At 41.2% G+C, this 12,348-nt stretch overlaps 1 protein-coding gene across 2 annotated transcripts in view; it reads right to left on the bottom strand.

The window, feature by feature from the left end:
* Window positions 1-12,348, bottom strand: part of ADAMTS17 (ADAM metallopeptidase with thrombospondin type 1 motif 17) — a 156,640-nt gene that overhangs the window by 60,000 nt on the left and 84,292 nt on the right. For both annotated transcript variants that reach the window (XM_032233271.1, XM_032233272.1), the window contains exons 9-11: window positions 5,010-5,150; window positions 3,558-3,708; window positions 1,103-1,204 (exon numbers count right to left, since the gene is read on the bottom strand). In XM_032233271.1, the coding sequence (XP_032089162.1) occupies window positions 1,103-1,204; window positions 3,558-3,708; window positions 5,010-5,150 (394 nt within the window). The remainder of the gene's footprint in view (window positions 1-1,102; window positions 1,205-3,557; window positions 3,709-5,009; window positions 5,151-12,348) is intronic.

Here is a 12,348-nt window from a genome sequence, read left to right as displayed (position 1 = left end):
TCTTGGTTTGGCTAGTTGAGAACTGCGATGCTTGCAGTCAGATTAGTTATCACATCTAACATTGCACTAAAATAAGCCCTATCCCCAAAATAAGTCCTCCCTGAAAATATTGCAACACAGCAGCAGCCATGAGGTGACCACACTCACTGCCTCCTGCACCTCAAAAATAATAAAACCTCCCCCCAAAAAGGCCAAACCCTTATTTCAGGAGTCAAAGGAAAATAAGACCCTGTCTTATTTTCAGGGAAACACAGTAGTACCGATAGTCATCCTTATTATCTGGTCCAGAGGTGTAAAAACAGGGTTATTTCCAGAAGTAAAGTTGATTTTCTCCAGGACTTTTACCTAGTCAGCCCCACATTCTGTCCCATTCAGAGGAGGATAAGTGTATAAATGTATTTATATCTGCTGCTGTTAAGAAGAGCAGAAGGGATTTAATTATTCTTCCTTCTTTTGTTTTTTCTTTCTTTTCTACTTCTTTTTCCATATTTCCTTTTTCACTTGTCTATTACTCTATTTCCCTTATCTGTAACTGAAATATTGCATTGTTTCTAGTCCGTGGGAAAACTTCTTTTATAAAAATTATACAGTGCAGTGGTGGGATTCAACATTTTTACTACTGGTTCTGTGGACATGGCTTGGTGGGTGCGGTGTAGCTTGGTGGGCGTGTCAGGGGAAGGATACTGTAAAATCTCCATTTCCTCCCAATCTGCTGGGACTCAAGAGGCAAAGAATATATGGCCAATCAGAGGTGGTATTTACTGGTTCTATGAACTACTCAAAATTTCCACTACTGGTTCTCCAGAAATGGTCAGAATCTGCTGAATACCACCTCTGATACAGTGGTACCTTAATACTCATCATTAATTGGTTCTGGGCAACATGACGAGTACCAAAAACAATGAGTACACAACACATTTTTTCCCATAAGGAATAATATAGTGAGTCACAAGGCAGCTGACACAGACAAGTTCTAGCTTGTGCATTTCTAGCTTGTGAATTGAGTATACCAAATGATGACAACCGGGACAAAAGTTTTGCATTAAAATGCGTCAAATACCAGATTCTACAAAGTAGAGTTGATTTTCTCCAGGAGTTTTACCTTGTCAGCCCCACATTCTGTCCCATCCAAAGGAGGATCCAGTTTGGTTTTACAAGAGGCATCACCTTCCACAAGGCACCAGAGACCAGCGCACATCAAATGCTGTCAGCAGAAAGGAAGAATTGAAATTAGAGATGCCACTATTGCAAGGAAAAGGGCACAAAGCTTCGTTAAACCTTTCCGAATTGAGCATTCTCTGATTTATTTTTTTTACTTTTTACAAATACATTTTCAAAAAAAAAATCTGCATGGAAAAATTAACAAATGCATCAAAGGCATTGAGGCACATCCTCAAATTCAGAAATCAAAGTATTCCTCTACAGATAATGATAAGGGGAGAGAGTTTAAACTGTTTTCATGTTAACTGGTTAATATAACCTTGAAGAAACTGCTAGATAATATGCAATAAATCAGCCATAGAGTTTGACTCTCAGATTATTAATTGCAATGATTTTTATTTGAAAAATTTAACTTGCAGTAAAATGAATATTGGTTTGCATTTGTGCACATGTTTCATCCCAATGTAAGGGAAAACTCATGAAACATCTATAAAGTAAATATTTTCTATTTGCTCTCCACCTTATGGTAGATGGGCAGCAAACAAATTTAATAAACATTTTTTAAAAAAATATTTATTTTTTTTAAAAGTAAATAGCATCAGAATTTCATTCTATGGACCATTGTGCACAAAGAAAAGTGGCAATAAAGGTTTTCTTTTCTTTCCTTACCTTATCTTACCTTACTCTACCCTACCCTACCCTACCCTACCCTACCCTACATTCTATTCTATTCTATTCTATTCCATTCCACTCCACTCCACTCTACATTATTCTATTCTGCATTTATTCTATTCTATTCTATTCTATTCTATTCTATTCCACTCCACTCCACTCCATTCTATTCTATTCCATTCCATTCCACTCTACTTTATTCTATTCTGCATCTTTTCTTTTCTTTTCTATTCTATTCTATTCTATTCTATTCTATTCTATTCTATTCTATTCTATTCTATTCTACCCTACCCTATCCATCTTATCTTTGGTGCTGCAAACATTTAGGGGGAAACAAAGGAAATTCTGTAGGCCTAGCTATCCTCAAGACTTTGGTATTTTACAAACATTTCATACACAAAAGTCACATTCAAGAATTCCTTAAATAAGAAAATCCAACATGGAGGACTAAAAAAATGAAACCAATCTTCAGGAGCTTCAACTGAGGAACACAAACTTGTTTCTCCCTAGAAAAATCATTGGAAAAGTCCTTTATTTTAGTCCCTTGTACCAGGACCACCTTTCAAAACATACTTTCAGAGATGCTGAGACTAAGAAGAGGTATGAGAAACCTCTGAGAAACACAAGTTAACTTGCTTTCTTTTTGAAGAAGGTGAAGCTCCCTTTTTTTCCATCTTGCTTAAGGAGCTTGCCAGGATCAACATAAACAAAGTAGAACTGTTAGGATTTGAAACTCAAGCACGCAACCCAAGCCTCTTTATTACTTTGGCACATCTTTTTATGCAAGAGGGGAAAGTAGGAAAAGGACACCTTATTTTCGTATCAGATCGCAAGTAGCTGGAATTGTTACAATAAGGAAGATGGAGGGACTACTGAAACAAATGGCTGTGCTAAACAAGGCGTACACAACTTTTCCAAAACTCCCGGGAACCAAATGGCAGGTGATGATACACCTATAACGTCACTTTGGTAACCTGGGGGTGGTTTGGAGACAGGCGGGCAGGATCTATTTTGACTCCATTGGATTATTTATGAATCCATTGGCAGCAGTAAAGATCCATAATAAAGCATATGGGCTAGTCATTCCTGACTCTAGGGGGCGGTGCTCATCTCTGTTTTAAAGCCGAAGAGCCAGCGCTGTCTGAAGACGTCTCCGTGGTCATGTGGCCAGCATGACTAAATGGCAAAGGCGCACAGAACGCCGTTCTTTTCCCACCAAAAGTGCTCCCTATTTTTCTACTTGCATTTTTAACGTGCTTTCGAATTGCTAGGTTGGCAGAAACTGGGACAAGTAACGGGAGCTCACTCCGTTAAGTGGCGCTAGGGATTCGAACCGCCAAACTGCCGACCTTTCTGATCGACAAGTTCAGCATCTTAGCCACTGAGCCACCGTGTCCCTTCGTAACGCAGCAGTAAAGATCCATAATAAAGCTTCAGTGACGGAGTAATTCACCCTCTGCAGGTTAAACAATTAATACATTGTGCTTTACATTCTGACCTATTGCACAGCAGTTTTTTTAAAAAACAAGGAGAGTGTGACATTAAAAACAATGAAATATTTCTAATTTTTATACCTGCAAAAAAAAAAAAATACTGTCTCCAAAGCAAAAGGAGGTGTTCCTACCATGTGTTTGCCCCAGGAAGAAACCTCTGTTGTATAGTCCCAGAATAATGTTGCCATTTTACAAAAAGTTTGTTATCTGTTCTTTTATGATCCATATTACCTCCATATTCTTACAGAAAGTTGCATTGGTTCCAAAGAGGATCTGGCATTGCTCATCTGCGCTATAATGCATTCCTGGGAGTTTATAAGGCAGGCGGACAGCATAGCGACTACGTGGGTCTGTCACCAGCAAACAGTTGCTTACTTTGGACCTGGGGAATCAAAAGACATGTAGATGTGCTTGGCCACCTCTGTTCTAACATACAGTCTGCAAGTGAATTATATTATTTCTTAAGGTTCTTCAAATTCAGAAAATACCATTCGGGCCAACCAAGAATGCTAAACGTGGTTTACATTATATAGTAAATTTTACAGCCAACGTTTAAAAGCACTAGTACATGAGCACTAGAGGTGGAGCTCTTGCCTCACAATTAAGAAACTGTGGTTCGATCCTAGGTAGAGGCAGACATTACTCTCTCTGGGCACACTGAGAATATCTGCTGAACAAAACTCCGCATTGGCAACAGGAATAGCATCCGGCCAATAAGCTCCATTCAGTTGCCCAGACTCTACTCCTCAAGGGATTATGGAGTCATTAAAAGAAGATGATGGTGAAAAGCACTAGTGCATCAATAAACACCAGCCCACTTCAAAACACCAAAGACCTCTGTGGAAAATACCAGAGATACTGAATGTAATTTTAAGAGGTACGCCTGAAATTAAATTCCTGCTTGATGATGATCTTAAATTATAACAGGGGAAATCCGCTCTATTGCTTATCAACAGATTCTGGTGAACAAATATCACATCAGCTCTAAAGGTTGGCTAGAACCAGGCAGTGACTTTAGGAATGAAATTGAAAATGGTGGTAATTGCCACTCAACCTCCTCCATCTCCTGCACATCCTTGGAACACGATGTCTAATCACACCCTCTCCAGCTATCACATCAAAAAGCAAAATCACGTTCTTCATTTCTTCATTCTACTCAGGGCCTGGGTTGGCAATGGTACAAGGTGCAGAAATGCTGGATGGTGGGACATGATAATGCAAGATAAGTCTTACTAGACAGTACAGAGGGGAGGTAGATACTTCACTGAGCTCAGGTTGGCTCAAAGATTGAGGGAGATCAGCGGAGAATCTCAGGTTTCTGTTATTTTTGCCAACACTTGCTAAAACACAGAACCAGATACTTATTCCCCAACTGAAAGAGCCATTCAGAACCATCCTAACATATTTCTATTGTCACAAAACAGGGGCAGAATTTGAAGAGAAAAAAATGACAGCAACTCCAGGATACTTTTCAAGAAGTTGTCAAAAAGTTGTCAAGCTGACATTTCGCCATCATAAAAGCTTCTGTTCTCCTGCCAATAATTTTTCTGAAGGCCGGGATGCGTAAAGCAGATCCAGTTTGACTTCAGTACCCGTCACTGAGAATTGTTCCTCATTTCAACTGAGAAGATAAAAGACTATGGATTATGATTCAAATGTTTCGCAGTTGGCAAGTATTCTTACTTTAAAAACTTTTCAAGGTCATCTCGGCTGCAGGAAGACCAGGATAGGTCACTGGGGTTTCTGCCCTTCACCCATTCTCCAGACATGATGTGAGATCGTCCAGCGCAGGGCAAGTGGTCGTCATCGTGACTCATACCCATGCTGAAAGAAGAGAGGAGAGAGGAGAGGGAGAGAGGGAGGGAGGAAGGAAGAGAGAGAGGAAGAGAAGAAGAAAGAGAGAGAGAGCAAATGTGGGAGAGAGAGAAAGAAAGGGAGGAAGGAAGAGAGAGAGGAAGAGAGGAAGAAAGAGAGAGAGAAAGAGGAAGGAAGGAAGGAAGGAAGGAAGGAAGGAGCAGATAGGTTAACAAACACTGTGCCTATGATCTGTAGATGCAGATTCTTAATCTTTTTTAAAAATAATATAACAAAATACTTTTGAATAATATAACAAAAACAAAACACAATTCTTCGATGTTGGCAGACCCAAAGCTCTGGAAAAGAGATTTTGAGACAGATAACCTAACCAGCTGCTAGCTTAAGAGCGCATATAGTTTAGGTATTGGAGTTGTTCCAGAATGAGAGATATTCTGAACTGAAGAAGCTTCTTGGATGAAAAGCAAAACGTCTTCAAGGGGGAAAAAAACAAGGAAGTCCAGTTGCCTTTTGGAAAAAGCATGTTTGGGACAACCATGACCTGAATGACTGAGAATCTCCAGAAACGTAATCTAAGCCCCAGAATTCACTGTAACAGCATTGCCAAAAAGGCATTAAGAGTTGTTAACCTAATTTTGCGAAGCTTCTTCTCCCGCAACATTGTACTGCAAACTAAGGCATACAAAACTTTTGCCAGACCAATTCTCGGATACTGCACTGTATATCGGACATGAATATGATTGAAGTTCAGGTTCAGAGGTATTTCATGAGAGGAGAATTCCACTCCTCTGCTCACAATAGAATCCCTAATGCCACCAGGCTTGAAATTTTGAACAACCTGGAACTACGCTACCTGCGGTTTGATCTAAGCATAGGACACAAAATTGTCTGCTACAACGTCCTACCTGCCAATGACCACTTCAGTTTCAACCGCAATAACACACAGGCAAACAATAGATACTAACTCAATATAAACAGCTCCAAATTCGATGGCAGAAAACACGACTTCAGCAACAGAGTGGTCAACGCCTGGAATGCTCTACCCAACTCCATTGCTACATCCTCAAACCCTCAAAGCTTCAACCTCTAACTGTCTACCGTGGACCTCACCCCATTCCTAAGAGATCCTTAAAGGGGGCGTGCATAAGCGCACCAGTGTGCCTACTGTCCCTGTCCTACTGTCCCCATTTATTTATACTCATTTCCTTCTTCATGTCCATGTTTATACTCAGTCCTGTTATCTCGTTCATGTTTGACTAACTAACTAAATAAAATAAAAATAAATAAAGAAGCTGATTGGGGATGATCCAGTTGGTGGGCCTTCTTGATCTAAAGCAGCATATGGCAGCCACAACATAATAGGAGAAGACATTACACATGTTTCTATTGAAAAATGGAATAGCTTGTTAACAGCTGGAAGCCCAGTGCCTCAACAGATGTGCATTCAGGAATACCCAGACCCCTTTATTCAGTAAAAGGCTCGTAAACCTCACTTAAACAATGCCTTGGTGCTTTGTGCTTGGAGCTCTTGTGGTTGAGGTCATGTAATCCCTTCCTGAAATGAGCTGCTTTTTAAAAAAAAGAGAATTCTGGGAAAACTGCTCCTCTGAGCCACTTACAAAGACCTCTCTGTCTTCAGACTCAAAAGGCTAAAATAAGTGGGAAGTGCAAGGAATGCTATTAATTGTCTTTAGGTTGTCCGGCTCTATTCAAGGAGGATATAATGTTCTCAAGGCTGTACAGTTCATAAAAATGTTAATTGATACTAGTTAATTTGCCCATATTGCTTTGACCGAAAAGAACCCTTCTTGGAGGAATTGGGTATGGCTAGTCTAGAGAAAAGGACTAGGGTGTTGTGACCGAGGCTTCCCAAGAGCATGAAGCAAACTCCTGGTCCCGACAAAAACTCCTTTTATTAATTGACTGTGAATTCTGCTCATTCACATCCAGCAAAGTCTTTCAAGGGAGGATTTACAGTCACAGACATTCTCTGGCTTGGAGAGCTGCCAGGCCGATATCTGCAAAACCTGGCAAGGAGTCTTGGAGAGTCACAAACCAATTAAGTGAACTAATTGTCTCCTGCAAACTCCACTCCCCTTTTGTTCCTCTTTTATTTCCTCTCAGAGGGGCCATTCATTGTCCACCTGTGGACTTACTCCCAAGTTGACCCCTGTTCTTTAGCTGTTCCCTTTGTCTGGCAACTCTGCGCATGCGCACACTGGGAACAGGCTCCAGCTGTTTGTCTGCCTCACTGATGTCTGACTCTGAAGGCAGCTGATAACTGGCATATGGCTCTGGCCCCCTCTCTGCCTCCGACACAGAGCCCTCATCAGCGCCTTCCCCAGACTCCAGGACTGGCCCATGTTCCTCCCCAACCTCCTCACTGTCCGAATCTGCTGCCAGTTCTGCTGGCTGCTGGCAGGCCGCAACACAGGGGGTGACATGAAAGCAATATTCCATTATTTAAGGGGCTGCCACAAAGAAGAGGGTGCCAACTTATTTTTCCAAACCACCAGAAGAAGACAAGAAACAATAGATGGAAATTAATCAAGGAGAGAAGCAACCTGGAATCAAGGAGAAACTTGCTAATAGTGAGAACAATTAACCAGTGGAACAGCTTGCCTTCAGAAGTTGTGGGTGCTTCATCACTGAAGGCTTTTAAGAAGAGACTGGACAAAGAGATTTGTCTGAAATGATATAGAGTCTCCTGCTTGAACAGGGGGCTGGACTAGAAGACTTCCAAGGTCCCTTCCAGCTCAATTCTGATTGATTGATTCTCTCAGGATTTCTCCACAAATAGAATCTGCTTCCTACCCATCTTTTACTAGAAGGGCTCCAGAAATAGGATACAAGAGCACCTTTCCAGAGATTTCAGATTGGGATCTTTTGCTTTGATTACAACCCCCCACCCTTTTGGAAAAATAAAACATGAATTCAATACTTTCTGATGTTTGATATTCCCAAAGAGGATTTCCTGAAATAGGACGGGATTATTACAACAATGTCTTATTTTCCCACACAGCCCATTCCTCTTCTTCTTCTTGCTCAAAACAATTCAGAGCTAATTTCACCAGGTTTGGGAGCGAAAGATGGCTAAAACATCAGGGCTGGTGTAGCTGTTATAAAAACTGGAGGGAACGGAGGAATTTGTTCATATGTCGGTGATGCTATCCAGATACGCTTTCCATGGATGAATCAAATAATCAAATCTCAAATAATAGGCAATCCTCAACATACGACCTCAGTTGAGCCCAAATTTTCTGTCGCTGAGCGAGACATTTGTTAAATGAATTGTGTCCAATTTTACGACCTTTCTTGCCTTACAGTTAGTAAGTGAATCTCTGCAGTTGTTAAGCTAGTAACATGTTGGTGAAGTGAATCTGACTTTCTCATTCCTCATTCCACAATTAACCAGTGGAACAGCTTGTCTCCAGAAATCGTTGGTGCTTCATCATTGGAAGTTTTTAAGAAAAGACTAGGCAGCCACTTGTATGAAATAGTATAGGTTTTCCTGCTTGAGCAGGGGGCTGGACTAGAAGACCTCCAAGGTCCCTTCCTAGTCTATTCTATTCCATTCCATTCTGTTTCAATCTATTCTATTCTATTCCACTCTACTCCACTCCACTCCACTCCACTCCATTCTATTCTTCCATTCCATTCCATTCCACTCCACTCCACTCCATTCTATTCTTCCATTCCATTCCATTCCATTCCACTCCACTCCACTCTTCCATTCCATTCCATTCCATTCCATTCCACTCCACTCCACTCCACTCTTCCATTCCATTCCATTCCATTCCAATCAATTCTATTCTATTCTATTGACTTTCCTTGTCAGAAGGTCAAGAAAAGTGATCAAGTGATCTTGGGATACTTCAAATATTATAAATATGAACCAGCTGTCAAGTATCCAGATTTTGATCACTTTGGCATGGAGATGCTACAATATAAATGTGAAAAATGGTCAGAAGTCACTTTTTTTCAATGATGTTGTAATTTTGAAATGTCATTAACGATTATAAGTTGAGGATTATGTATTCGGTATTATAATATATTAGGAGTGCAGAATCCAAAGCAGGAGGAAAATGTTCCTACTGGTTGCTTAATTAAGGGAATCTATTTTCAGACATGATTCTTCAGGGTTCCTTAGAACAGACTAGAGAAATACAATAAAGCAATATAAGTGGATCTTGCTCAGTGGTGAAATTCAATTTTTTTACCTCCCAGTTCTGTGGTTGTGGCATGGTGGGCGTGGCATGGTGGGCATGACATGGTGGGCATGGCATGGAGTGGCTTGGTGGGCATGGCATGGAGTGGCTTGGTGGGCGTGGCAGGGGAAGGATGCTGCAAAATCTACATCCCCACCCCACTCTGGGGCCAGCCAGAGATGGCATTTGCGGTTCTCCGAACTACTCAAAATTTCCACTACCAGTTCTCCAGTACCTATCAGAACCTGCTGGATTAAACCCCTGGTGTAGCTGTCTATGGAGTCTCTCAGTCATCCAGGCCAAGGTTGTCCCAAAGGTGCTTTTCAAAAGACAGCCGGATTTTCTTGTTGTTTTTTTTTTCCTTTTGAAAAACATTTTGCTTCTCATCCAAGAATTTTCTTCAGAACTTCCTGGATGAGAAGCAAAATCTTTTCAAAAGGTTAAAAAAAAAAGCCAAGAAAGTCCAGTTGCCTTTTGAAAATCATCTTTGGAACAGTAGGTCTAGCTTAAATTTCTCGCTCCTCCCTCCCACCGTCATCCTTATACAGTGTTGGACTACAACTCCCATAACCCCTGGACAACATCTGGCTGGAGCAAACTGGCTCAGCTTCCAGACTAACGGTCTCACCCCAAAACTTCACTAGAATCAGCATTCTGCTTGATGAGAACATGCAGTTATAACTAACATAAACCTTTCTTTGTCTTATTAAAACAGTATTTCCCCCCTTAGGGCCATCTCAAAACTCCACCCAGTGCCACAAAGCCTTTTTCCCATCCCAATAAAACATTTATGGTTGGCTGTTTGGAAACTTTCTGCTTCCCCTCCTCCTTTGGTCAATGTGCCTAAAATAAAATTTTGGGGAAAAAAACAACAACTCGAAAGCTACAGCTTAAAATAAAGCTACAATAAAGCTTTGAAGAAAGAGGGATAAAGAACTGCAATGCTCTCTATAGGATATATCCTGCTATCTGGATGGAAGCTGGGAGGTTTTCGTTCAAAGCAGTCATATCACATCTTTTTAACTCGTTTTTTTCTGTCCTTGGTGGGGCTGAATGCTAGAAATTTTTACTGCTATTTCATACTGAAGTTGCATTAACTGGAAAGAAGCCAATGGCTGAACTGATTCAGCATGTTAAAACTTGTGGTGGCCTGGCAGCACAGTCGGACAGTGAGGAGGTTGGGGAGGAACATGGGCCAGTCCTGGAGCTCTGTGTCGGAGGCAGAGATGGGGCCAGGACCGCCTGACAGTTATCAGCTGCCTTCGGAATCACACATCAGTGAGGCAGAAGAACAGCTGGAGCCTGTTCCCAGTGTGTGCACGCGCAGAGCTGCCAGAAGAAAAGAACAGATAAGAAATCAGGATCAACTTGGGAGTAAAGTACAGATGGACGGTGATTGGCCCCTCCCATAGGAAATAAAAGAGGAGCAAAAGGGGAGTGGGCTTTTGCAGGAAACAATTTGTTTGTTCGTTCATTCAGGAGTGTGAAGATCTGTCCGTGAATCTCAGAGACTCTGTGCCAAGTCTTTCCTTGCACAGCAGGTCATTTGGAAAATATTTACATGGCAGTTTTCCAAGCTAGAAAAGGTCTGTGGTCATAACTTCACCTTTGAAAGACTGTTCACCAGGCCTTTGCTGAAGGTGAATGAGAGGAATTCACATTTGTTTAATAAAGGGGTTGTGTCGGGACCAGGAATCTGCTTCATGCTTTTTGGGGTAGCCTAGGTCAGGACAAAACTATTCCATTTTCCTAGGCAGCAATCTTCAGGTCCACAGAGATGAGCTTTATAATCAGGGATTTGAATTTGGACTTCACAGCAGGGAGCTGAGAAGCTCGTTCAGGATCACTCGAGGTCAGTTGATAGAACTCTCTTCAGATTTTGCTTTGCAAATGCTAAAAAGGGTTGGCAAGCAGGATGAGACCTTTGGATTAGCCTGACCTATATTAGCAGTCTGGCTTTCTAAGTTAGCTGGATTGAAACAAGGCATTGTTTTCTGCCCAACATGCTTCTAATTTCAGCTCTCGCTCTTGTTACTGGAAGCAGAGAATTGGACTTAGGCTGCCTTCCTGAAGTTAGGTTCCAGTTACATCAATCCTTAACCTTTTCTAGGTAGGTCCTGGAAATTGAAGACCTCTTTTTTCATCTAGGCTTGTCTCATTGTGGGGCGGTTGTGTGAAGGAGGTCTGATTGACCTCCATGCCTGTTTTATTTCTGTTTCTGAATTAGCCAGAAGTTCCTTTCCACCCTACACATTCCTTACCTTCTTCTAAGGTGACAGTCTTCCAAACGTCATAAAAAAAGCACAACAAAGAATGTTCTTTCTGCACCAACTCAAAAAGCTCAAACTGCCCAAGGAGCTGCTGATACAGTTCTACAGAAGAATTATTGACTCTGTCATCTGCACCTCCGTAACTGTCTGGTTTGGCTCTGTAACCCAACAAGACAGACACAGACTTCAGAGGACAATTAGAACTGCAGAAAAAACAATTACTACCAACCTGCCTCCCATTGAGGACCTGTATACTGCATGAATCAAAAAGAGGGCTGTGAAAATATCTACAGACCCCTCGCATCCTGGACATAAATTGTTTCAACTCCTACCTTCAAAATGACACTATAGAGCACTGCACATGAGAACAACTAGACACAAGGACAGTTTTTCCCCGTATGCCATCACCACGTATGCCAAACAAATAATTCCCACAACACTTTAATTAGTCTGCATTACTATTAATCTTCTCATTGTTCTTTTCACCCATCTCCTCCCACTTATGATTGTATGACCATAACTTTGTTGCTCATATCCTCACGATTTATATTGATTGTTTCCTAGTATGATTTGATTGCTTATTTGTACCCTATGACTATCATTAAGTGTTGTACCTTATGATTCGTGACAAATGTATCTTTTCTTTTATGTACACTGAGACCTTATGCACCAAAGACAAATTCCTTGGGTGTCCAATCATACTTGGCCAATAAAGAATTTTATTCTGTT

The sequence above is a fragment of the Thamnophis elegans genome, chromosome 16, assembly GCF_009769535.1.
Source record: "Thamnophis elegans isolate rThaEle1 chromosome 16, rThaEle1.pri, whole genome shotgun sequence".
Lineage (NCBI taxonomy): Eukaryota > Metazoa > Chordata > Lepidosauria > Squamata > Colubridae > Thamnophis > Thamnophis elegans.
The sequence above is the reverse complement of the archived record's forward strand: the minus strand, read 5'-3'. Positions and strand labels throughout refer to the sequence as shown.